The 27,503-nt window shown below is 33.0% G+C and overlaps 3 protein-coding genes across 4 annotated transcripts; 1 reads left to right on the top strand and 2 right to left on the bottom strand.

Moving 5' to 3' along the window:
• Positions 1 to 43: 43 nt before the first annotated feature.
• LOC129290384 (T-complex protein 1 subunit delta) lies at positions 44 to 2,054 on the bottom strand. The gene has a single exon (XM_054927145.1). The coding sequence runs from the start codon at positions 1,884 to 1,886 to the stop codon at positions 285 to 287; it is 1,602 nt and encodes a 533-aa protein (XP_054783120.1). The 5' UTR covers positions 1,887 to 2,054; the 3' UTR covers positions 44 to 284.
• Positions 2,055 to 5,185: 3,131 nt separating this feature from the next.
• Positions 5,186 to 18,754, top strand: LOC129316691 (DExH-box ATP-dependent RNA helicase DExH3). 2 transcript variants are annotated; one of them, XR_008594800.1, is made up of 20 exons: positions 5,186 to 5,696; positions 7,143 to 7,297; positions 7,373 to 7,460; positions 7,780 to 8,022; positions 8,678 to 8,773; positions 10,276 to 10,464; positions 10,570 to 10,729; positions 10,809 to 10,939; positions 11,363 to 11,536; positions 11,609 to 11,881; positions 12,431 to 12,625; positions 13,485 to 13,688; positions 13,856 to 13,925; positions 14,053 to 14,201; positions 15,004 to 15,312; positions 15,717 to 15,776; positions 16,552 to 16,704; positions 16,823 to 16,933; positions 17,069 to 18,226; positions 18,437 to 18,754. XR_008594800.1 is itself a non-coding variant. In XM_054961095.1 (19 exons), exons 1-19 carry the CDS (start codon positions 5,310 to 5,312, stop codon positions 17,819 to 17,821), a joined length of 3,900 nt encoding a protein of 1,299 aa, XP_054817070.1. In that variant the 5' UTR covers positions 5,186 to 5,309; the 3' UTR covers positions 17,822 to 18,414. The 2 variants fall into 2 exon arrangements, 1 of the variants encoding a protein (XP_054817070.1); XM_054961095.1 differs by lacking the exon at positions 18,437 to 18,754 and having other exon boundaries at positions 17,069 to 18,414.
• A 1,495-nt stretch (positions 18,755 to 20,249) lies between these two features.
• LOC129297030 (alpha-1,3-arabinosyltransferase XAT3) lies at positions 20,250 to 22,951 on the bottom strand. Its single transcript, XM_054935439.1, is given in 8 exon segments — positions 20,250 to 21,338; positions 21,341 to 21,697; positions 21,817 to 21,885; positions 21,984 to 22,055; positions 22,135 to 22,277; positions 22,330 to 22,342; positions 22,461 to 22,541; positions 22,652 to 22,951. Coding segments are annotated over 8 exon segments (1,671 nt in total). The 5' UTR covers positions 22,794 to 22,951; the 3' UTR covers positions 20,250 to 20,544.
• Between the last annotated feature and the right edge of the window lie 4,552 nt (positions 22,952 to 27,503).

The following is a 27,503-nucleotide window of genomic DNA, read 5'->3' as shown; positions in this document are numbered from 1 at the left end:
GATAAAAGTAGCGTAAGGGCAAGATAAAGACGAAATAGCATGATAGTGGCCCGAAGAAAAAGATCTCCAATTCATAATCTCCCAAAACACAATGAGTTAAAAGACTTGTAATGACTACAAGAAGCAACGCAAGGCCAACAAAATTTTAAGAAAACAGGAACCAAATCAAGTCAAAATCACTAAGCAAAGTCATTAAAGGTGCATAAACTATCAACTCGAAATACGGCAAGTAATACAAGATGATGATTAAATATTTCTCCAAACTTGTCACTGTTCAACCCACACTACCTCACAGTTACAATATCGTCAATCTTCAAAATCATCCGCACGCACTCCGTTGCTAAGGTGATGGCACTTGTACTCACAAGCAGTGGCTGCACCACATTCTCCTCCAAGATGTTCGTGATCTGCCCCTTCCTCACATTAATTCCAGCATTTATTTCACCCTGAGCATGGCGATTCCTCAGCTCAGTAACAATTACAATAGGATTCAAACCTGCATTCTCAGCTAGCGTATACGGAATGACTTCAAGTGCCTCGGCAAAAGCTCGAATACAATGACCCTCCATCCCGTGTAACACCTTTGCCCAGGCACCCAGTTGCCTCGACAGCTCAATCTCAGGGGCACCACCGCCAGCAATCAAAAACTTCTTGCTGACTAAACATCGAACAACACACAAAGCATCGTGCAAACTCCGCTCTGCTTCATCTATCACTAGCTGATTTGATCCACGAACAAGCACAGTTGTGGTCCTTCCCATATCCTTTATACCAGTAATTTTGACAACCTTCCCATCCCCAAGAGAAACCTCCTCTACAAGATCCGCATGTCCCAGCTTTTCAGCACGGAAATGCTCAATATTTGCTATCGGCATACAATTCAGAGTCTTTGTAATAAATTCAATCTCATCTCGCTCCACATCCTTAACCACCAAAATTTTTGCTTTTGCAAGGTAATGCAAAGATAAGTCCGTCACAGCATCTCTTAGGATACTCTTCTGGATCAACAACACATTGCAACCCGTTGCCTTTATCTTCTTAATCATGCCTAGAATATAATTCCGTTCTTCTTTCAATATTCTATCCATCTGGCTGTAATCACTAACCACGATACTCTGCTCAATATCAGTCTTGGGGGGAGAAATCTGGAATTGAATCACAGCAATCTTAGCATTTTCCATGCGCGTAGGACCTCCAGCAGCGTGACTAGCCTTCTTATCAAACACCAATCCCTTCACCAGTTCAGTGTCATCCACCGTTCCACCAAGCTTCTTCACAATCTTGATGTCACGAAGATCGACCATGTCAGGCTTGGCCGGATCGACACCAGATAACACAGCATCAACAGCAAGAGGTGCCAACAGCGTCGAGTACTGACTAACCACTTTGCTATTAAGCGAAGTGCTGGCAGATTTGATCAAAGAATCTCGGTCTGAAAGCTCAACAGGTACAGCCATAGCAGTAAGCACATCAACGGCTTTAATCGAGGCCTTGTGCAGCGAATCCGAAATGACAGTAGGATGAATCCCATGCGACAGAAGTAAAAGACATTTTTCAAGCAGAGCACCGGCAATAACAACCACGGTAGTAGTACCATCACCGGCAGCGGCATCCTGGGACTTGGAGAGCTCAACGAGCATTTTCGCAGCGGGCTGAAGGACTTCCATCTTATTAAGAATGGTGGCGCCGTCATTGGTGATGATGACCTCGCCAGAAGCAGTGGAGATCATCTTGTCCATGCCCTTTGGGCCAAGACTGGTTCTAACGGCATTAGCCACGGCTCGAGCGGCGACGATGTTGGCATGGCGTACGTCTTCCTTGCGCTTATTGTCGACGTAAGACTCAGTTTTTGAAGCTCGAGGTTGGGGAATTGCAATCGCAGCCATTGATTAGTGCTGAAACTCTTGCGAGAAGACAGAATGGAGAGGGATGAAATGGGAGATGGGAAAGTAGGACAAAATCAAAGACGAAACCGAAACCCTAGAAACCGAAGCAGTGAGTGGAAGTGGAGGCTTCTCGTAGTACGCGGGGAGTTCGAGAGGGTTCAGTCAGTGCTCTTGGCAAATAAGGGGGGGAAAAAAAAAAGAAATGGGGGCAATTTGACCATGATACTCTAAAAAAAAAAATTATTTATCAATATGTTATATTTTTAAAAGTATTTTTTAAAATATTATAAATTTTAAAACTTGACTTCAATAATATCAAGTTTTAATTTTTTTCCCACACAACAGTATTTTACGATTTTTTAAGAAAAATATAGAATTTGAGTTTTATTAGGCTAAACTTTGTACTTATATTTAAAAAATATAAAAAATTGATGTCACATGCATGAAAGATTATATCTATTATAATTTCACCTCAATATATGATTATATTTCATAATTTTTCTTACATTTTTTTTTGTCGTTAAAGTGGGTAATTCAGACTAAACCTGACAAATTAACCTAAACACGATTGAAAAAATTTAGGGTTAGGCTTAAAAAAAAAAATAATTTTTTTATGTTCGTGCTTATTAACTTGAATGCTAGAAGAAATTTTTCTAAAAATATATAAAATATAATTAAATATTAATTAATTCTTTAAGGTTTAGATTATTTTATACTAAAATATTATATATTTGAGTCATATATATCATTTAAATATCAAAAAATATATTTATATTTTTTATAAAATAAAAAACATTATTAATTACACTCAATTTTTATTTATAAATCACTCCTAATATTTTTATCAAAATAAAAAAAATTACAAATCTCATTAATTTTAAGACAATTAAGATATTTGCTTCCTATGTTTTTGAAAACTTGTGATTCAGTCTTGTGTTGTCTTCTTTTGATGTTTACACGGGTGTTGCACTTATTAGAGGCTTCCCTTCATATTCAACATTACTTGCACAGGTTGAAAGAGAGTTGAGACTTCCTAAAAAAATTAATTAAATACCCAAAAAATAAAATTTAAGACAATTAAGATATTTTGCCCAAATACTCGAACAATAAAATATAATTAAATATTAATTAATTGTCTTAAAATTAATGAGATTTGTAAATTTTTTTTAATTTTGATGAAAATGTTAGGAGTAATTTATAAATAAAAATAGAATAACACTCTCGATTATGAGTGTAATTAATAATTTTTTTATTTTATAAAAAATATAAAATATATTTTTTGATACTTAAATGATGTATAGGATTCAAATATATAATATTTTAGTATAAAATAACTTAAAACTTAAAGATTTAATTAATATTTAATTATATTTTATATATTTTAAAAAATACTTTTTTTATTTAAGTATTTGAGCTAATAGGCACGAACATAAAAAAAAATCTTTTTTTCTAAACTTGACCTTAAATTTTTTTGGGTTTGATTAAGGTTGATTTATTGGGTTTGGCTTGAATTATCAATTTTAGCAACAAGGGAGAGAAGAGAAATTATGAAGTATAATCAAGATTAAGGTAGAGTTAGACATAATTTGTCACACATGTCACATCAATTTTTTTTATTTTTTAAATATAAGTACAAAACTTATATTGATAAAAGTCAAGTTCTATACTTTTCTGAACAAAAAAATTCATACAAAACTTGGCTTGATATTATTGTAAAGAAAAAATTTAAAACTCAGTGTCATTGAAGCCAAGTTTTAAAATTTGTAGTATTTGAAAAAATATTTTTAAAAATATAATATATTGGTAAATAATTTTTTTTATAGCATCATGGTCGAATTGCTAGAAATGGGTCTAATTCTAATTCTAAATTAATACTAATAATTAAGTTTTTGATAAATTTTTTAAAAAATTAATTAAAAATACTGTTCAGATATTTATAACTTTATGGGTTTTAATTATAAACAAGTATTTAAATATAAATATAATTTTTAAAATGCAATATAAATTTTTATTTATAAGTATTTAAATTAATATTATAAAAAATTTGTTAGGATTTAACTATAATTGAGGAAAAATTATATATATGTCTTGTGAAATAAATTTATTTATAAATAAATTTTGTGAAATTCAAAAGTCATAACTAGGTCTCTTAGGATTTGAGTATAATTTAAAACTACTATAAAAGGATGATAATATCTCTATTGAACATATATATGTTAAATTAGTCAAATAATTTACAATTACTTCATTAATAGTTGTAAATTATTGAATATATAATTATAGTTATAAATTACTGATGAAATAGTTATAAACAATTAATATCAAACTTTGCTTGTAAAACATGATTGTTTAATTATTAAATATGTGAAATTATAATTATAAATTGTTGATGAAATAGTTGTAAATTAGTTATTTGATTGTCATAAACATGTTTAATATGGGTATTATTATTTTTGTAACCTGATTTTAAATGACACTCAAGTTTCAAGGAGTTTAGCTGTGAATTTTAAATTTTACTAGATCTATTTATAAATATATTTGTTTCATGAAATTTATACATAATTTTTCCTATAATTAATTCAGTGTTTTAAGATTTAAATATTATTCTCCCAATTAAAAAGGGATGTTTCTATAAAAAAAAGTAAGAAATAAACTATACATATAGTTAATAATCTTATATTTTCAATAAAAAATAATGATTTTATATTTTTATTATCGTGAAAAATATAAATAAAATATATAAATAACATTTACTATATATATAAAAAGATAATAAAACTTTTAATCTTTTAAATTTACTTCAATCATTAATTTAATTTTTATTTTTTTTTTAAATTAGTTTTTTATTATTTAAATAGGAGATGAGAAATAACACACATGATAGTTAATAACAAATATAATTATTTAGGTAAAAATACTTAAAAAATTTAAAAATAAAATAACAAAATGCAATGTAATATAAAATTAATAAAAATAAATTAAGTTTTAAGATTGATTAAGATTATGATATATCTTTAAGCTTAAAAAGCCTCATGATCTCTTTTGCCAAAAAAAAAAAAAGAGTCTCATGATTTTATGAGCGGCGAGCTAAAAATTTTTATTAATTCAATTAACTTTGTTGGTTAATTAAATATACTCCAAGTATTTGTATTTGTAAATTGTAACTCCGCATCACTTGTTGCGAAGCTTGTGAGTGAGCAACAAAATTTCCAATTATTTTCCGTGTCTTTCGTCAGAAAGGGACAATCTGAGGGGGTAAAAGAAATTAAAAATAAATAAATTAAAACACCGTATGGTTAGAGATGGGAAACCCCAGCGCCGTGCCCGCCAGCCACTGCCTCCGAGACTCCGGGGACGTCGTGAAGGAAATGTCCACTGAACTCCGTTCCTGAAGCTATTTCCTAGTCACTCCCACAAAACGCCATGCTTTACTCCGCCACTTTTCAGGGCTTTATCAGAACCACCGCTTCTGCTTCAACGGCCATGGCCCTCAGGGGTCCCCTTTTCCTCTTACCCCACAGAGCTCGAAGGCTCTCCCTTCTCTCCTTTTCCTTGAGAATTCCTGCACTTAGCTTGAGACATTTTCATGTGGCCCAAAAGATAAGGTCTCCAATAGGGGCTTTAGGCTCCGTTGCGCCTTCCAGGACGACTGAGGTGGATTGGAAGGAGAGTCAAGGTGTGGGCTTTAGGCGGAGGAGCATTGCTTTGCCGTTTTGGCATCAGCAGAGCTCCAGCTATGGTCGTTTTGCTTACCAGGATGTGTCTAGTGATGATCCTGATATGGAGTTGGGGTCTCCTCAGCAACAAATGGTTAGTGTCATGTGTCTTTTTTCCTTGACGTTTAGAGTGAAAGCAAGGTAATCAGCAGCTGCTATAAGAATTTTTGGTTGCTTCATAGCTCGGTAACTAGTATGATGTTATAGTCTGTTCTTACAGTTGGTTTGTGGAATTTTTCCTTGTTAAATTGACCTGAAATTTGATGTACAAGTCACATTGACAGAGGGTTATATAGAAGACTTAGGTTTCAGCGTTGGGACTTCATAAGTTCTTATTGTCCTTCATCCTGTGCTTAAATGAATCTAACCTGGAAGTCACTACGGTTCACTAAATATCTTAATATGCTTCACTGTTTTTGCTTAATCTTGATGCTTTCAAATAATATTGTTCTGTTTACTTATATCATATTTTCCCCATTGCTAACAACATCCTGGGATGCTTTTTTAAATAACCAAAATATAGATATAAGGAAATTGTTCTGGTAAATTCTCGTGCCAAAAGTTTGAATATGGCATGGGATAAAAATTTTTGATGGAGCACAATGGTGTCATGGAATCTTTATAGCCAATCTCACTTAGTAGGACAAGGCTTATTTTTGTTTTTGATGGCAAAGCATAAACATCTCTGATGAAAAGGCTGTTGATACTTACATAGATGAAGGCTATGAAATGGCTTATTTTCATGATAAAATGGCAACTAGTGTCTCACATTTGGAGATGAACTTGTGGATAGTGGATACATAATAATATTTTGTTATATTTTGATAGGACAATTTTTTTCACAAATTAGAATGGGCTAACTGTATCCAAATATGTGTTGGATGATGAATAATCGACAATTACGTTGCTGACAAAACTACTATGTTCTTTTCTGAAATACATGTCACTTCATGCAAACCAAAAAAACTGATCTTAAACTGGGGACAACATTGTCTCATCTTTTGTCATTGGCTTATCAGCTAACCTTTCTCATTTGGGCTTATAATTATACTTGTGCTTATATGGAGATGTGCATAATGATTTATCCTTGTTCATTATATTGTCTAACTTCGTTTGACAATACTGTCTTATGGAATTAAAAAGCACTTGCATGAAGTTGATAGAGACACATCTATGCAATTTTATTTTCTGTAACTTTCATATGCATATTTACAATTGCATGTCACTTAGAAGGCTTTGCTTTGCATCTGTCCTTGTAGTTAGAATTTCTTTATTAGTTTGATGGAAAATGCTTTTCTTTATTAACTAAATAATGAATAAATGATCGATGATGTTGTATTAAGTTTGAGCTATTAGTTGTTTCTTTTTGGCCCCTTCCCCCTCCCCTTAATTAAAAAAAAAAAAACCTTGTTGGCCTTACTGGTGACCATTTTTTTCCTTTTTCTTTTTTCAAGTTGTTTCCATTTTTTTCTTGATTAGGGCAAAATTGTGTTAATCGATCATGTTCTCACTATTGTCTTTGCTTGCTGTTGATTATTAGGGCGGCTCATCCCTTGATAACATTGATGAGTGGAGATGGAAGCTGACCATGCTTCTTCGCAACAAGGATGAGCGAGAAGTGATTTCAAGGGAGAAAAAGGATAGACGTGATTTTGAGCATCTCTCAGCTTTAGCAACTAGGATGGGTTTATATAGGTACTTTAACTCAGCTCTGTAAAATTTGTTCTTTCCTTTAGTTTATACCATCCAATTTCTGATGTACTTTGGCAGCCAACAATATGCAAAAGTAGTTGTCTTTAGCAAGGAACCTCTGCCAAATTACAGACCTGATCTGGATGATAAGCGTCCACAGAGGGAGGTATTGTCTTACATCATAGTTTGTACGTTTCTTATGTTCTTTTTCATGGGTTGATGTGCAAGGAAAAAGAAGTCACTTCCTCCTTTTTAAGGGCTTATGAAGTACCCGATTTGTATTCTGTATACATGGACTGAATAAGTGAGGTTGGTTGACTTAACAATTATTTGGTACAGAAAACCTCTTTTTGGAGTTTTATTTATCTGAAAGTGTAACTTTTTAATGGTGGTTACAGTAATACTATGACATCTGTGATGTTAAGTTAATTTTCTGTCCTCTCTGGCACATAGCATGATCAACCTCTTTTTCTATGCACTTACAGGTTGTCATACCTTTTCGTGTCCATAAAGAAGCAGATTCTCTTCTCAATGCTTATGTTTCTAAAAAGTCTACAAGCTTTGGAGGCTTTTTTGATGCATCCTTGCATAGATCAAGCAGTGCTGGCATTCCTGCAGATGAAGGAATTCTCAAGGAGCCAGAGCCCTTGGCACAGAATAGTGTTGTCAGGGAGAAAATCTTTCTACGAAAAAGTTTGCAACTGCGTAATCAACAAGAAGATTGGCAGGTTTATTTACTGTTGCATAACACATTTTTCATAGTCGTTTGAGTTTGCACTTCATTCTGTGTTGTGTTTTTAATTTTATAAGTACTCTTGTAGATTAATGTGCGTTTGTTGGCATTGCAAATATTTCACGTGGTATGGACAGAAAATGTTTAATCAAGGTCATGGCAATTATCAATTGTGTCTTCTCTCTGAAATGTGAACCGCATGTCCTTGATTGTGCTCATCTTAATGTCTAATGAGATCTCAATAAACTTTTTATGATCTTTCAACATAACAATGTAAGCTCTTTTTTTAAGGTGGTTTTAAATATGACGTTAGAGCTTTCCTCAAGTGGTGTGGAGTTTGATTCTTACTGTCTCCCATTATATCAAATAAAGTTAAGTTTTAGTGCAACGATTGGTAGGCGCTTTGCTGATACTTCAAGTTCTGAAGAGCTTTTGGTTGAAGGGGCATGTTAGATATGTATATACGTGTATGTATTACTTATATTTCACTTAACAGCTTAAGCTTTTGAAGTAGTCCTTGGCAGTCTTTACTGATGATAGTTGGGTTTTTCTACTGCAAGTTCAGATTTAATTTTATTTCCAGCACGTGAATGTCCTTTCTTCTTTTATTAATTGCGAAAATATTATATCATATGCTGGCTTCTCTATAGGAGTCTCCTGAAGGACAAAAGATGCTTGGATTTCGTAGAACTCTTCCTGCATTCAAAGCAAAGGATGAATTATTGAAAGCCATTTCAGAGAACCAGGTGAACAAAAGGAAAAAAATATGCTGTCTGTTTCTGTAATTTGTAACTTTTTAATTTTTTTTGCAGTGTTATTCTACTACAAGAGGCAGTGAAAAAGGATAGAACATAGCAATATAGACAGTATTGTGTTCATAATCTCAGATTTGTGCTTGTGAATCAGAATACTTTTCTTACTGTTAAAATGCTGTTGATCATTGATAAATTGGGACATATGAAACAACGGTTTATGATGCATGCAAATTTTTAATCTATATTTTTTAGAATGACCTTCACTGTTGAAAAATTTGGAGATTTTCAGTGGGCATGAACTGTGTTGCACTTTGGAGCAAGTGGATAATGATCTACTGCTTTCGATATCAATTACAACACGCAACGTCTATGATTTAAATTTAGCATACACATCAATCAATTTTGATGCGTTTTTATGTTCTTTTTTGCCTTTTATTTTGAAACTGATAAATTTCCTGTCTTTGATATAAACAACGGTTCTGCCATAGTGTCAGTCTTGGTAGAAGGCAACATTTCTGGAAATGGAATGTAAAATAACAGAAAAGGCAGAAAAGATTCTCAACTCCTAGCTATTGAAGACTGTAGGCTCTTCTAGATTGAGAACCTTTGTATTGCTTTCATCCTCGACTGCAACTTGCCTATATTCTTGCCTATACCTCCCTTCTTTTCTCTCCTCTGACAGCCAAGTCAGTACAAGGTTGTTAGTTTCCCTCATTTGCCCCTTATGTTGCTACTAGGTCCTTTAAGCTCATATTACCACCTTTCTGGTCTTTGTTATGTAGTGGCCCAACCTTTATGTTCTTACCTCTTTTTACGTGGTTCAACGAGGAAGCCAAAGCTTGATCCAATTGATAAGGATGTGATTTATACCCCACTAGAGTGTGGTTTTGAATCCCATTGCTGATATGAGGATTTTGCTAGTGAATGATTCGTAACCATCTCTATAAGTATTTTTGAGCATTGAGGTCTACCATGATCCATCATTCTAGTGAACTCTTGGGACCTAACTCACCTAAATATTTTTCACCAAAAAGGGTGGGGGGATAAAGGCTCCCTTTCGATCAGATTTTATTAGGACAAAGGTTGACTAAAATGGACATAGAACAAATAGATGCTAGCACACATGGGGAAACTTGGTCAGTTATTGAAGAAATGCAAGAAATGTTCTCTTCATAGTTTTATTTTGGCGCCATTTTAATAAATTAGAAAAAAATAAAGTACTTTTCTCTGAAAACATGGTGTGCTTATAGGAAATTTCACTAGTATGATGAATTTTATTAACTATTTTTTTTAATGCCTTGCAGCTATTAGAAGATAACATTCACAATAACACAACTTATAGGCCTTTGAACAAATAACTTTGTAATGGGTAGCATAAGTAATAATGTTCTTTTGTAGGTCCAGTTATAATTGAGAATGCCATATTAGAATCCTATTGTGCTTTTGCTGGACTATATTTTATAATACTTGATAGCATAAATGGAAACATGCAGGTTGTTGTGGTCTCAGGTGAAACTGGTTGTGGTAAGACCACACAACTTCCACAATATATATTAGAGTCTGAGATTGAAGCTGCACGTGGTGCTGCCTGTAGCATAATTTGTACTCAGCCTAGAAGAATATCTGCAATGTCTGTTTCTGAAAGAGTTGCAGCAGAGCGTGGGGAAAAATTGGGAGAATCTGTTAGTTTCTGAATCCATTTAGCTGGCTTAGGATTGCAATACTTGAATTTAAATTTTGTTATTTAATAAGTAACTTCAGTTTCTGCACTCTGTATCCTCGAAAAGGTTGGTTACAAGGTTCGGCTGGAGGGTATGAAAGGAAGGGATACTCGTCTTCTTTTTTGCACTACAGGTGTATTGTTGAGGAGACTGCTTGTGGACCGAAATCTAAAAGGTGTGACTCATGTTGTTGTTGATGAGATTCATGAGCGTGGAATGAATGAAGGTAGCTAAACGTTTTTGTTTCTCTGTTGTTAATTTTTCTGTAAAATATTATATTTACCAATTTTTTTGACTTTTTTCAGATTTTCTCCTTGTTGTGCTGAAGGATCTTCTCCCACGCCGTCCAGACCTTAGGTTAATTTTGATGAGTGCAACCTTAAACGCCGAGCTTTTTTCTTCCTACTTTGGTGGGGCTCCAACTTTACATATACCTGTAAGCTCAGATATTCATGTCTCTAACTTGTGTTAAAATTAGTCACTGTTCAATGTCATGCTAATAAGTCTGGTAAAACTAGTTTATTTCAGCAGTAAATGTCTTCTTTCCCACATGCCACATGATCTTATCATGAACTTCTCAAAAGTGGTGATTTACGTTTTTCCAGTACTTGCTGGTTTTCTTTCTAGTTAGTAATTGCATAAGCGCATAAAAAGTGAAAATATCAACAATTTGGCAGTTCAACTTCATTTTCCTCTCAGTTTTTGTGTGTTTTTATGCCTGATATTGACAAACCATGTATGATGCGGATAGTATGCTAGATTTACTTCTACTTTCCTTTTGGTTTGTTTTGGTTTTTATTTTCCTTTTCTTTTATGGATTTTGTTAATGTGGGGTGGGGTGTCTTGCTCAAACTTCTAGGGTTTTACGTATCCAGTTCAAGCACATTTTCTTGAGGATATTCTGGAGATGACTCAATATCGGTTGACACCTTATAATCAAATTGATGATTATGGTCAAGAGAAGACATGGAAAATGCAGAAACAGGTTCAAGCTTTGAAAAAAAGGAAGACACAGATTGCTTCTGTCGTTGAGGTATACAAACCATGCTGGACTTTTTATTGTTTGGGTCTATGAATATACCTTAATCCTTGAGATTTCATTTAGGATGCACTTGAAGCTGCTGATTTCAAGGAATACAGCTTACGCACCCAGGAGTCACTATCCTATTGGAGTCCTGATTCAATTGGTTTTAACCTTATTGAACATGTTCTTTGCCACATTGTCAAGAATGAAAAGCCAGGTGCTATTTTGGTTTTTATGACTGGTTGGGATGACATAAATTGTTTGAAGGATCAGCTCCAAGCTCATCCTCTTTTGGGTGACCCAAGCAAAGTATTGCTTCTTGCATGCCACGGCTCCATGGCCAGCTCTGAGCAGGTGAGCTCGCTTGTTATAAATAGGAATGGGAGCACAACTTATAATTGTCACAATCTAGTTTGCAATAAAATACAATAGTTTTATTTTATATAGAGTGTGTAGGTCAACTTGAAAAATATTGGAAAGAGTGTGTCTTCTGATATTAAAAATAAGCTTGTCGTATCTTTTATATTTGAGGTTGCCTTGAGAAAGAAGGGATACATTTTTAGAAGTCAAATTCAATTTAGAAAAAAAAGAATTGATAAAGAAATTCTTTTTTATTCTCTGTTGCTCGAGAAAAAAAAGGATACATTTTTTAAAAACCAAATTCAGAAAGAAGAATTAACGAATTCTCATCATAGATAACTAAACCCATTCCTTTGTTTAACATATGTGAAATGCACTTTGAAGTCATTTAGTATTGAAATTCAAATGCAGATTTGGTGGGGATAGCAATCACTTTTCTTATTGAAGAAGCTTTGTCATTTTGATAGTCTTTCATTCTTACTGAAGCTGTGTTTCTGTTTGATCTTCCATCTCAAAATTATGTTTGATCTGCTTCATCTACAGAGGTTGATATTTGAAAATCCTGAAGGAGGAGTGAGGAAAATAGTTCTTGCCACCAATATGGCTGAGACTAGTATTACCATAAATGATGTTGTCTTTGTGATTGATTGTGGGAAAGCAAAAGAGACATCTTATGATGCACTAAACAATACTCCTTGTTTACTTCCATCTTGGATCTCAAAGGCTGCTGCTCGGCAGGTATCTGGGTTAGTTTAAAATTGTTGAGTATTATCATGTAAATATATATTTTTTCCCTCTTTCCTTTCAATTGAATACATATTTAATGGTGATTTTTGGCCGCATCTGGGATCTGAGTTTGTGATGTTGAATTGTCCTGTATGTGCATTAAACAACGAAGGAAAAAAAAATTCTCTAAATGACTCCTTCTTTTGACACAAAACTAAAATTGTCAATACTCTAGTCATGTTTCCTTCACCATGCGTTTTAACGGCAGTGTAAGATAATTAATGTGATCAATGATGTATCTTAAATGTAACCCTGTTCTGATTTTTGAAGATATGGTCACATCTTAAATTGGACATAGAATTCGGAAACAGATGCTCATGCCTAGAGCTTTTGACCCTGATTTGAGACTAGACTATGATTATTAGTTCACAACTAACTATGAAAGATGAGGCAAAACATTTCTGTAATTTGTTGACATATATTACTCAGTTTCTTAATGTAGTTGATGTAGGACCAGGAAGAAAAAGGGGATGGGGAAGGAGAGTGGGAGAAAGGAAGAGTAAAAGAGATTGTTGATAGCGAACTAGTAGTCTCAATAGCAATTCATCAAAGTCTAACAACAGGGAATAACCTAGGGCTTTTTATTTGAAGCCCCAAACACTAACTTAAAGTAAAGAATAATAAAAGAAACAACCTCGGATAACAGAGAGCCTAATAGAGGAACAAGAGAAAGTCACAAAATAAATTACTGAAAGCATACAATTTTTCTTTCCAGATTTGCCTTCAATAGTCTTACGTATTGCAGCATGTTATTTCTTATTCAGTTTTTGGTTTATATGATCGTATTTACAGATTTTACTGCCTTTTGCAGAGAAGAGGAAGGGCAGGTCGTGTTCAACCAGGCGAATGTTACCATCTTTATCCGAGATGCGTTTATGATACTTTTGCTGATTATCAATTGCCAGAGCTTTTAAGAACACCTTTACAGTCCCTATGTCTTCAAATCAAAAGTCTAAACCTTGGAAGCATTTCAGAATTCCTATCCAGAGCTCTGCAACCACCAGAACCTCTGTCGGTAAAGATCATTTCACTTAATTCTGGAAGTTTCACTGAAATAAGATGTTTGTGATTTGACTTAATCAATAATGAATTCTTTGCGGTACAACTTAAGATGTACCCAACCTCTATCCTCAATGAATTTGATTCAACCCATTACTTTTTGAATGGCTTGTAATTTTCCAGGTTCAAAACGCTGTTGAATATTTGAAGACTATTGGGGCCTTGGACGAAGATGAAAATCTGACAGTTTTAGGTAAAATATGATGTACTTCAAGCCAAGTTTATTTCATTTTCTCTTTTCTTTGGTTTATCCTAACTTTTCGAATGTGCGTTCCTTTTTTCTATCAGAGAGAAGTTATTATTGGGTTATTCCTTTGCAGGTCGTAACTTGTCAATGCTCCCTGTAGAGCCTAAACTTGGCAAGATGCTTATCTTAGGAGCTATCTTCAACTGTTTAGATCCCATAATGACTGTTGCTGCTGGTCTTAGTGTAAGGGATCCATTTATGACGCCATTTGACAAGAAGGACGTAAGTTACTTTTATGATTATCTCAAACATTTTCCTTTCACCCCCTTGTCTCTGGTAATTGCTTTTTCAACTTGCCTGAGATGACAGTGGACATTTTTTATTTCAAAACGAGTATGGAGCCCTAATATATTGCATTTGTAATGGAATGACATTAAGAGTGGCTATTCAGGTTGAATTACTCGGTTATAGTAATATTTAAACTGCGTTAATCCTCACTGACACAACACATTTTTCTATATTCCTACAAATGGGGTCCTCAGGACATGGAAATTGGGGATGAAGGGAAGTGGTATGGGATCATCGAGCTTACTGTCTAAGACCAGTTTCATGTGAACTTTTTGATTTAAAAAAAATTAGATGTCACTTTTTTTAACAAAATATGTCCTTTGTGGATAAGAAATCGAAATATTCTTTTATAAAAAAAAATTATATGTAATGAATGTAAGTAGTTTGAAGTCACAAATTGTTGAAGTTATATCTGCACACCTGTACCAAGAGTTTTTTTTTTTTTTTGGAAATATTTTTTATTGCTGAATTTAGAAATAAGTAGTGTGATATCGCATCATGATCCTTATTATTGTCATTATTTGGTTTCGTAAACATGACAACCAAATCCAACTTTATAGCTTCTTTTTAGTTCAATCTGTTGGTAACTTTTGATATTCGAAACTAGGACTATATTGGTGAATGAGCCGAGGGGACTTGAATCATATCTTAATGAGATAGTATTCATCTTTTGGGCTGTTAGGTCGAGAAGAATGTTATTTTATGTTTAAATGTTTACCATTTACCTCTCATTTAGCTTGCAGAGTCTGCCAAGGCCCAGTTTGCTGCTGGTGCCTATAGTGATCATCTTGCACTTGTTCGGGCTTATGAGGGTTGGAGCAATGCAGAAGCACAGAAAGAAGGTTATGAGTACTGTTGGAGAAATTTCCTTTCTTCACAAACACTTAGAGCTATTGACTCTCTTCGAAAGCAATTTTTTTACTTGCTCAAAGATATAGGTTTGGTTGATCATAATACTGACTATTGCAATGCATGGAGTCATGATGAGCATCTGGTCCGAGCGGTAATTTCAGCTGGTTTGTTTCCTGGAGTATGCTCTGTTGTGGTAATTCATTTTACTTCTCTTCCAGTTTCTGAAGCTTTTGTTATGTGCATGCTGTGCTTTGTCATCTTTCTCATGCTGCTTGTGATCATATTTCTCAATATTGGAAGCAACAAGTTAATATTATACATATTTGTCTCCTTCACCATGGAAAGAATATTTGGCATGTAAAAGTTGATACAATTATTATTTATGTCATTGTTAAGATTTAAATCTTACTTCCGACTTGTCAATGTTGGAAAAATTATTAAGTGGGACACTATGTTCATTTTTTGTTATGGTTGATGAAGAATTACGTGTCAGAGTATGTGTGATAACTAGTTTGTTGTCTCTGTAATGTTTATTTGTAATTTCATTGCAATTAAGTGATTGTCGTGGACTAAGTCTCTGTAAATTGTATTTTACAGAACAAAGAGAAGTCAATAGCATTGAAAACAATGGAGGACGGTCAAGTTCTTCTGTATGCAGTAAGTTTCTCTTTGATATGAAGTTATAAGAGCTGGTAATTCAGGCCAAGTCTGATGGATTAACCTGAATAAGGTTGAAAAAATTTAAAGTGGGACTTAGCAAAATGATTTTTTAATGTTCGGGCTTATCTGAGTCAACCCAAATGGGCTCAAAAAAATTTAGAGCAAGCCCAATCGAGTTGGGATTTGTCTGAATGGTCGAATGAAAAAATTCCGTTTTTTAAAAAATGTTAATTAATCCTTTTAAATTTTAGGCTATTTTATATTAAGATACCATATTTTTTAGTACATTATCATAAATTTTTTCTTTTAAAAAAATAAACATTTACATTGTTATATTTTTATTATTTTTAATCTATAAAATATCTCAAAATAATGTTTAAAATGTATTTTAATCTTGATTTTTAAACTTTAAGACCCACATTAAAAAAAAATTGGTCTTCTACATTTTTAAGTATCCCAAAAATTATACTTTATATTTTTGATGAAATAAAAATAATTAATTTCAAAGTAAAAATTAGTTTTTTTTTTAAATGAAAAAAATTTAATGATTTGGGCATTCAGGTTGGCCTAAAGCTCAAAGAGGTTATGGCTAGGGTTGGCTGTTTAGGCCTTTTTATAAGTCCGAGCCAGCCTGAACAAGCCCACCCCTACTCAAATTACTGACTCTTATTTATCAGTCCTTGGATTCTCACGATCCAGTTTTTATTGGAGAAAAGTGTAAGCTATTCAAATTCTGAAGCGTAGTTTTGACTCTTGGTGCTGCATCACACAGAACTCTGTAAATGGCGCTGTACCCAAAATTCCTTTCCCGTGGCTGGTATTCAATGAAAAGGTGAAGGTGAATTCAGTATTCATCCGGGATTCAACCGGTATATCTGATTCAATGCTGCTCTTATTTGGTGGGAATGTTTCCAGAGGTGGACTGGTGAGTTTCTCAATTCATGTTCAATTTTCCTTGGATCAGTTGTTTTCATGTTCATGATTGTGGAGTTGCTAGTGTTTCTCTTTTTACATATCGTGATGTAATATGGAACCTATGATAGGATGGTCACCTGAAAATGCTGGGGGGGTATTTGGAATTTTTCATGAATCCTGCATTAGCTGAGACTTACTTGAGCCTGAAGAAGGAGCTGGAGGAATTAATACATAGAAAAGTAAGTATATGCAAATGCCACATCCCTAAATTTTAACTTTTAACAGTTATTATTTTGTTGTAGAATTCTTTTTGAATTATCATCTCTGCAACTCCCTGACGTAGTTACCTTGTCATACACTGTATGATTTCGCAGCTTCTGGATCCCAAGTTGGATATACAATCATGTGATGGGCTTCTTTCAGCTGTCAGATTGCTGGTATCGGAGGACCAGTGTAGTGGAAAATTCGTCTTTGGTAGTCGGGTGCTATCACCATCAAATAAGGCAAAAGATTCGAAAAGTGTTTCTATCGAGTGCAGTAACTATAAAAACCAGCTGCAAACGTTGCTTGCCAGGGCTAGACATGAACCACCAACTTACAAAACAAAACAACTTGAAAACAACCGGTTCTGCTCTACTGTCATATTCAATGGCTTGAATTTTGTTGGCCAGCCTTGCAGCAGCAAGAAGCAAGCAGAGCAGGACGCTGCTTCGGAGGCTCTTCTGTGGTTAAAAGGGAATACACATTCATCTAGCGATGATATTGACCAGCTTCAATCATTGCTTGGCAGGGATCGGCATAAACCATCAAATAAGGCAAAATGCTCCAAAAGCAGTTCTATTGAGAGCGGTGATTGTAAAGACCAGCTGCAAACATTGCTTGTCAGGGCTGGACATGAACCACCAACTTACAAAACAAAACAACTGGGAAATCAGTTCCGCTCTACTGTCATATTCAATGGCTTGAATTTTGTTGGTCACCCTTGCAACAGCAGGAAACAAGCAGAAAAGGATGCTGCTGCTGAGGCTCTTTTATGGTTAAAGGGTGATCCGCATTCTAATCATAATGATGATGATCGTATGGCTTTGCCTTTCAAAAAGGGAAATAAAAGAAGCAAATTTTTCTGAATGGTTCTAGAAGAAGATGATGGACCTTCACTTGATGAGATCAAGGTCTTGATTAGATAACAAGTATAGCGTTGTAATTTACAGAGGAAGAACTTGTCTATGGTGAAGGCTATCTATGATGCACTGGATGCAATGTAGTTTGTTTCCAGTGGATGTCCAAAAAGAGTGTACAGAGCTATTGAGGAACAATACTTCGACAGCTACATCTTTAGCCCTTATTTTTGTAAAGGGTGATTGCATCCAGAATCTTCCTGGATTTTAGGCACTTATCAATATTTATAGAATTATTTTGGCCTGATTTAGGCTGAGGGGTTCGCTGGTTGAGCAACTGCTGCGTGAGGTGTCTTCTGTACTTTTGTGCATAATTTCTTGCCAGAAAGGGGAGTAAGCGGCAATTATACCAAGGTAACAACGATGCATTGTTTAGGTCAGATCCTTTACATTCATATTTTGGGGAAGAAACAGAAGAAAAAAAAATGACGCAAAAATAGTGACTGTGTGGAGTTCATGGCTTTATATTTTACAATCTCTTTTTGAATGGATCATATACATTTATTTATATTAATATAAAGGATCCCGTTTCACATTATTTATATGCTACTGTGTTGTGGGCAGATATGCTTTTCAGGCTACAGTCCATGGGATGTTTGGGAAACATGTCATGTAAGCCTTGGGTATCAGGCCTGCTAATTATTGATTAAATTAATATAATGTATATTAGTATTAGGACTTAGAAGGGGTGATGCTCTTGCACGAAGCTGAGATTGTAAGCCGACTGTGGAAGGCGATGATATGATGGAATGATAGAGAAAGGTAATCTTTGAAGCCAATAAACTGAATGTGGCTCAGTGGATCTGAATTGCGATGACCTGATTGGGTGTAATTACATGTGGAATCCAATATCCAGAAGACTTATTTAGTGTTTTTGTTTTAGGAATTGTCTGTTATCACTTCATTAAATAAGTATATAACATCTAAATATTCTCTTTTATTGAAAAAAATTAATCATATATTCATGATATTAAATAATAAAAATATGTTATAATTGTCTTGGGTTCATGCAAAGCAGGGGGCTATTTTTTGGGACCAATGCAAAAAAATAAATAAATAAAAAGAGGTTTGAGCTCGTTTTATGAAGCTTTTCAAGAAAAATATAAGCAATTGACTTTTTATAATAGTTTAGCATCATATTATTATTGTTGTTGTTGTTTTTTTCTTTTTCATATAAAGTGCGTCTTTATTTGAAAATGTGACGGAAATTACGTTATTTCAATGATCATGTTTGCGCGTTGATGAGTGGACCTTGTGTTCAATGGAGAATCTTATTTAGGACTTTCAAAATACAAAAATTTATGTTTTAGACCTTGTGTGCAATGGAGAATCTTTTTAGGACTTTCAAAATACAAAAATTTATGTTTAAGGCTCAATAAAATTTAAAAACATATTACAAGCTCGATAGCCTTTATTATAAATTTTGTTGCGAGCAAAAAGATGTATTTGCCTTTATTTTAATAGAATATTCATGTATGCATGATATCATATTCATGAATTCTTAATATGATGTTTATGAATGAACATCACATCTGATGAATATTAACTTAAAGTATGTTGTTTTAATAAAAGTATATTGTTCATTATGAATTTTATATTATACAAATATTGCAGGTTTATATATGTTTACTGTGTTGATAATTGATAGATATCATATTATGCATTTCTGGACATTATATTATTCATTCTTTGCTTGTTTGTACATTTCACTTTAAGTTAAATCATATTTATTGATGAGTTATGCATTTATAAATATTGTGTTGAGAATTTATAAATGTCATATTGTACATACAAGGATATTTTGTTGAAACAAGGGCAAATGTGTCTTTATCCATAACAAAATTTACAAGAAGAGTCTCAGGCCTATAGTGTGTGTTTATATTCTATTGAGCTTTAAATATAAATTTTTGTGTCTAAAGGCCCTAATGAGATTCTTCCTATATACAATCTTTGTGGTAACTGTACACAATTCTATTATGGGTTAACACCATTTTCGGCAAAGTCCCCTGTTAATTGTGAATTTCCAACCCTGTTTCCACACCTGAAGATTTCAATTTTTTAACTTTGAAATTTTGAATTTTTTCTTAAATTTTTTTGCTAATTTACTTCGTTAAATTTAACTTCGCTTTTGCCATCTTATTTAACAATTACATGACAATTTCCGAATCTTCTCAATCATGCAAGATATATGTAATTTGAAAAATTTATTAGTTGTTAGATCCTGAAATTAAGAGTATGTCATCTACAAATTTTGTCAATTTTAAAGCAGAAAATCCATGACTCATTTCCATCTACTGACAATGTGAATAATTGTTCTCCAATCACAATAAAATCAACATCAAATAAACTGTAACACAAGCCAGAGCCGTCAGTAATGTGCTTAGCAACTTGAGCCTTTTCTGCATTAAATAAAATTGCAATACAATCACAGAACAATATCAACAACAAAAATCATTTTTCCTCGAAAGGGCAACTTGATGAAGGGGAATTAGAAAATTACAGCAACAACCAACTTCATTGCTCAAGCTTACGACAAAATGCCTGCATGAGGATGAGCTTCGTTTCTCCTTTCTTGTATATATAATTAAGTATATTATGTTTCTCTGTTCCTTATTATGTACACTGAAATGTTAAAAAACAAAGGGAAAAATAATCATGACGAATGACCCAACTTACTGATGCAAAAGCTCAAGGGCTTTCTGCAAAGTAGGCCTAAACCTATCAACGTCAAGCTTCACGTTTTGCTTATCCAAGTACACAGATCTAAATGCATCCCATCCTTGAATTGATGAAGGATCTTTTATAACAGAATGGTCTGGTGGGTATTGTTGAATCAGGGTGCTTTCTTCAACCTTGATGTTGTATTCCAAGTAATTTAGGTTCATTTCCTTTGAGGGCACTCCAAAGTCATTTTTGGCAAGCCAATCTACCCCACCATATGGCACTACTTGGATAAAAACAGCATTTTCTGGAAGAAAAACTATGTTGGTTAGGCCTGCCCCATGAACTCCCATTAGAACATCGCAGGAATTCACAATCTCTGCAAATTTTGATAAGTTGCCACCTCCTTCCATGGCGATAACCTCAAAACCCAACCTCTTTGCCATTTTGGCTATCTGATCAAGGTTAGTGAAAGATCTTGTCCTTTTTCTTGTTATAATCATAAGCCTTGGCTTTCTGTGTTGACCATCTCTTAATCTGATAGCTTTGTCTCTCTTCAATGAATAGGAACTCCTCAAGAAATCCCTGAAATCTTTCATGGAATAAGAATGCTTTAATGGGTCAAAGCGCAATTCCTTTTCGTACCGTTTGAGACCAACAATCACACTTGGGAAGCAATGAACTTGGTCATCTTTGTTAATGTCAATGAACTCATAGCTTGACAACTTCTTCAGAGGTATTTGGTACTTTGAAAGCCACCAAGCTTTGTGATTAGTTACAAGAAACTGTACTTCTCCATTGAATTCCTTGAAGTCAGAAATATAGGAATGAGAATGTCTGTGAAGTCATGAAAGTGATTTCCTGCATAACCTCCAGTGGAAAACAGGACTGCTGGAATGGTGTGATTTTGAGAGCACTGAAGACCTTGCTTGTTACCCTTTAATGACTTCACTGACCATTCTCTCACCATGCTCAATGCAAATGCATCCTCCTTCCTTGCATAAGGTTTTATGATCTTTGACATGCTTTCTGACAAGGTACTTGTTTCTGGTGACACGACATAGACAGTAGAAGAACTTCCCTGAACTCTAATATCACCCCAGGCCTCACAGAAATCTGTTCTTACTTCTGAAGTGCATACTAGTGGCTCCTCTTTCTTTGTTACTGTGTTAAAAAAAAAAGGTATCTTCGTGAACCATTGGTCTCAAAACACCATGTTATCTGTTACCATTCAACATGAAGCTGATCTCAGCTAGCTCTATTGAAATTTAAGCATATGTTACCTGGAACTGTTTGTACATGAGAGCTGTTGGTGTCATTGACAAGAATCTTAGTGGAGATGTCTTCTTCAGCTACAAAGCCAAGAAGTTTCTGTCAAATTCATGACTTACCATCCAAAAGAAGACTAGTTCAAATGGTTTTAATGATGTCAAGCTTGAGCATATCTTACCTTCAGATCCTTCAGCTATTTGTGGAGAATTGCTGGTGTCATTGACTACAACTTTTATCATAATTTCTTTGTCTAAAAAACAAGGAATATTGTGAGTTATAATTGGCTAGTTCTCATACTTTTAGCCTCATTGAGATTTAGAAAAATTTACCTTCATTCACTGGTGAAGAGCTGCTAGTGTCATTGACAAGGTTCTCAGTTGCAATGGCTTCAACGGCAACCAAAAAGAAATACTTTAGAGTTAATAATTTAGACCTTATCCTTATAACCATTTTAAGATTGAGAAAATCGAACCTTCTTCCATTTGTGGAGAGCTTCTGGTGTCATTTACTATAATCTTTGCTACCATGTCTTCACTGCTACATAAAGAATAGTCACACAAAAGTTCTGTCAGAATCATCAACCTTCAATGCTCATGTGAGAAACTTGAGCTAGCTTTTACTAGTATTGACCTTATTAGGATTCAGAAAATATTACCTTTAGCTATTTTTGGGGAGCTAGTGATGTCATTGACCATTCTCATTTTGACCCCGTCACCCATTGACAGCCTCAGATTCACTGCAAAAACAAAAGACATTTTAGAATTTCATAGCACAATGAAAGCAAAATCCCTCCATGCAAGTTAGTAGCGTCTCCATAGAGAGAGAGAGAGAGAGTTGAGAACTCACAATCATGAATAGGGCCCAAGTAAGGCTTGAACACTGTGCAGAGACTCAAAAAAAGCAGAAAACAGCTCACAAATGCTCCATATTTCAGTCTTCTCTGCTCATGCTTGTTAAAGCTTCTGGAAAATATTGAATCGTACATCATTTTCTACCACCTCAAAAACAGAAACCACCCAATACTATATATATTCTCACAAAGAAAATGCCATTCTTTAGATATGAAGCTTTGGCATATACTAGACCCTTGAGGTTTTGAGTAGAGAGGATAAAGCAATGCTTTGAGATACTTGTACTTGACAATTGGAGGCCTCTGAAATGCCATATCTATAAAATGTTTCTCCCCACGTAGTTGTTAGCACTATAGTCAATAACTTATTCTTTTTTTTTTTCCTCTCTTATTCTTTGTGTTGTTTTATCCTAGAATTGATAAAATAAAGAAATGAAAAGGAGATTTGGGTTGACACTGTTATAGACAGAAGCATCCATTTCAATGATTAATATTTGGTTAATTTTTCACTCTGTGCCGGCCCCAGGTTCCACCTTTGAAAGCTATTAACCAACTAAAAGCTTTTTTGAAAACAGCTTTAGATCAATCATTACATTCCCATATTTAGTGGCACATGGTTCAAGTGAAATTTTACTTGCAGACTAATCAACTTCTGCATGAAATAAGAATTAACTTGAAGAACAAGAATGCTAGAGATATATCAACAGAATCACTAGTGTCAACCATAATATCTGATATCAACAGCATTATGGTTATCATAATTTAGTGGCATTGACAATTATGTTGGTTCATTTAAAAAAAAAAAGTAGATTCAGTTTTGGCCAACTTTGGTGTAAACTTCTGGGAAACACATAGGAAGGAAGTATGGAATTAAGAGTAATGGAGTATGTCGGCAGAGAATGTGATTCTAAATCCTTAAGGACTCAAAAAATGAAATATAAGAACATATTAAAACGATTAGTTTGGTAGATAAGAGGAAGACATTTTAACAAGAAGATTATTTTTTTTATTTCTTTTATAGTTTAGGTGGGGTGCATGAAGAGGCAGGATTAGTAGGGTGGCTTTGTATTTTATATATGGTCTTTTCTTCTCAAGGAATACGTGTGAACCTAATATAGTTATAAAAAAAAAAAATGAAAGTACTATTTTTTAATTGATATATTTGATGACGTCACCAAGTTAATAATTATGCAACCACCCCTTTGGCCAGGACAAAATATTTTGACATGCTGTTAATTGTTAATAATAATAAATTGTTTATTTATTATTATTTATTAAGAATAAAATAAAAACAATATAGCTAATTCTGCCTTGGTCCTCTAATTACTTCACACGCATGCATGAAGTCGCCTAGTTTAAAAAGATTTGGTATCAAGATTTGAGAAATGATTATTCAAGAACCTAACCAACAAAATCATTGACCTTATGCTAATGTACATGCCTGCCAATTTTGAGCTTTGAAATATCAAATCTTAATATTAAGTCAATGTTAGGTAGCAAATCAGGGGACTGAAATTGTTTCTCCCAGTGATTAAACTTGCATTATGAAATGGAACTTGGTTGCTCTCCATGTAGCTTTCTCTTCACTTCCTCTCTACTACACATCTCAGTCATTAGATCAAATTTTAAATAGTCTAAATTTAATATTTTACAAAATTATTATTAAAATAAATTTATAAATAAATAAAATCAAGCTACTAAAGCAACATCTAACAATTTAAAGTTGTAGTGAATAAAAATTTGAAAAAGTATTTCATAAATATTAAGTTTAAACCATTCAAATTTTAATCTAACTACTGACATGGATAATCGAGAGCAAGTATAGAGGTTAAATGTAGAGATGTCAAGCCCCATGAATTGTGGGCTGCACGTCTGAGTAGCCATATCTGTGCACTTGATACGTACAATTAATTGTCTTACTTTTCTACCAGATTAATTGAGTTTATGTGTCTTCGTTAAGTATTAGTATTTCCTCTTATCTTTATCATAGGATTTTTTGTTGTCCTTCTTATAAGGTTGTTTACAAATTAAGGCATTAATTATTATTTTTGGCTAAATATCCTCATTGATGATAACAGAAACGATGGTAATTTTTTAGACTCATTCAAATTATTGACAAATTTAATGTGGTTACCTAGCTTTAATTATATCTCTTAATGTGCAAACAATTAAAAATATCTTATAATAAGAATAAGACTTAAGAGAGAATAATCTATTTCAAATAAAAAATTAATTAATTTTATGGGATTAATTAGAGTAGCATGATTGTAAAGGTTATCATTGTTGAACTTTGAGAGAAAACATGTCAGTTAATGATGATATTAGTGAAGTAATACAGACATTCATAGAGTCATACTAGTGATTATTGACTCTGCATTTGGCAAGAAAGTTTCTCAAGGGCCATTATTTCATTGTTTTGTCATTGTAAAATGTATGTATACTTTTACTCTTTCCAAAAGTTTTCATTACTAATAATATAAAGTCAACGTTGAACATCATAATTAATTATAAGGTAAATAACGTATTTTTTATTTTACATAATGTAAATTAATATTTAGTTCATTTTGAGATATACAATATGCAAAATAATAAAATTAAAAAAAATTCTGTTTTGCTCCAAAATGTGTAACCACACCGACAACAATAATAATAAATTATGTGTTAGACATTGTTCATTTCAATATAATGGTCCAAAATGTAGCCAATTGTATTCTTAATAACATTCATTTCTTGTGAAAAGTATATTTTTAATGAAGTATTTAATTAGTTCAAAACTCACAAACTTAATCAAAATAAATTCGATTATGATAAATTTTTTATGTTAAAAAAGTGTAAATTTTTTAAAAAAATAAAAAGTAAAAACAGAACGATGTAATTTGAATATCTCATAAAAAAAATAGAATTCACATTTTCAAAGTTTATTCAAAGTCAAAATTTGGACGCGTGTGACATTATATTTCCCTAAGCTACTTCATAATAAAATAGAATTAAATGAAAAGGAACAGATCATCGGTCCTTCTTTTTGGTGAATGACCTTGACTTGGAAAAGTGACATATTATCCTCCATTTGCCAATGGATGAAGCGTGTTAATAAGTGATTATTAAAAAAAAACAGAAGCATATTAATCAGTAATCACGACCTTAAATAAACTAATTATAGAAAGACATGCATTTGTGGTTCACATTATTATTATGTTGCAATCAATAAAAAAGAAGTGAAATTAATGAAAGTATTCGCCATTTCTTTCATATAGAATAATTTAAACCGTGCGCCTTTATCTATATTCCATTTTATCTTTACCTCCAATAATTTATTTCTTCAATGATTGAACGCACATTTTTATTCCACTTGCAATATTTTTTCTATTATATAACCTATATTGTTAAATATAAAAATAAGAATAAAATTATTTTCTTATTTTTATTAAAAATGATAATATGGAAATCATAAATAAAAATACAAACCATATTAAATAAAAAATTATCTTACTTTTCATGCACTTTTCCTTTTTCTTGGACTAATAATTAAATATGTGCTATACCAAATATATATATTTAATTGTTTTAGGTATGGTGTAATCTCGGACTCTATTTGAAAATTCTTTAGAAAAAAAAACAAATGTTTCTGCGAGAATAAATTCTCGCGTTTTCCTGGTAATATGTCTTTGTTTTAATAAAAAACGCATGGCAGCTCAAATGTATTTTTCATGCTAATTCATATTTAATTCTATTTGTCACGTTTGGTTCAATTAATTGAGCAAATTGAATCAGTTTCTGTTGGCGTCTTTAACTTGAGTCTTGTGATATTTACTCAAGTTACATAAATATTTCAAAAATGTCTCACAATATCCATGTGGATAATCCCAAATTTCCCAAAATATTACATGATGAAATTAAAAAAAATACTAATTTATATTTAATAGTTTTATATAATTTTTTGTTTTGATTTGTAAGAGTGACGTTTTACTCACTAAAATAAAATAAATTTTCAAATATAATTAATTAATTAATTATTAATTAATATACCTATAAAAATTGTAGAAAGTCGCACTTGTAAATATGGGCAGTGTGTCATAATAATATCACATATTATAAACTCTACAAATTAAATACATGAACCTCACTCTAATTACATCAATTATTGTATAAAGAAATTGAGTGTCTAATTAATTTTCAGCTTTTTTTTTTTAAGTGTACTTAAAAAAAAGGGGGGTGATTCTAGAAATATGGCGTGGCTGCGGAGATATAATGTGTTTATATATGTCTGTAAAATATAATTGAAGGGCTCAACTACCGAAAGAAAAGTCTAAATACTTTTAATTTTATTTGCAAACGAGTTTTACACTTCTAATGATGATTATCGCTGACCGTCTGAGCAGGTAGGCATTATTCGACCAATAACAAACATGTGATATATTTTATTTTCTTCTCACAATAAAAGAAATAAATAAAGGAAAATATAAAAAAAATTAAAATACTACTTATGTTGCTTTCCTTAAGCATCTTTGCCTACAGAAACTTGCCATTATAATTTATATGCAGAAATTACTCATTTTCGGTCAATAAAAATTACTTGATATCAAGGGGTTTCATAATTTTATTGGTGCAATAACAAAATTCATATTCCACAATTAAGTTATCTGTGGAAACATTATTTCAAATTCTTCTTTATGGACATTGCAGCTTTTATATATATATATATATATATATATATGAATCTTTCTAAGAAAAATATTAATTTTTCGTCACTAAAGATGATATTTGATAAATCTCGCATTGTAGAAAATGTCAGAATTAGGTATATCGGGGAAAAAATTGTTGGGGTTTAGTTATATATGCGTGTATGTG

The sequence above is a fragment of the Prosopis cineraria genome, unplaced genomic scaffold (assembly GCF_029017545.1).
Source record: "Prosopis cineraria cultivar Desert tree isolate PC_DT_omini unplaced genomic scaffold, ASM2901754v1 PC1, whole genome shotgun sequence".
NCBI classification, from domain to species: domain Eukaryota; kingdom Viridiplantae; phylum Streptophyta; class Magnoliopsida; order Fabales; family Fabaceae; genus Prosopis; species Prosopis cineraria.
Note: the sequence above shows the minus strand (reverse complement) of the source record. Positions and strands in the feature narration are given on the sequence as shown.

Bases quoted from the DNA above. Each gene is read 5' to 3' on its own strand.
- LOC129316691 (XM_054961095.1), top strand. From the start codon at position 5,310: ATGCTTTACTCCGCCACTTTTCAGGGCTTTATCAGAACCACCGCTTCT. The intron at 11,537-11,608 runs GTATACAAACCA...GATTTCATTTAG, and splicing joins AGATTGCTTCTGTCGTTGAG to GATGCACTTGAAGCTGCTGA. The intron at 16,705-16,822 runs GTGAGTTTCTCA...AACCTATGATAG, and splicing joins ATGTTTCCAGAGGTGGACTG to GATGGTCACCTGAAAATGCT.
- LOC129290384 (XM_054927145.1), bottom strand. From the start codon at position 1,886: ATGGCTGCGATTGCAATTCCCCAACCTCGAGCTTCAAAAACTGAGTCT.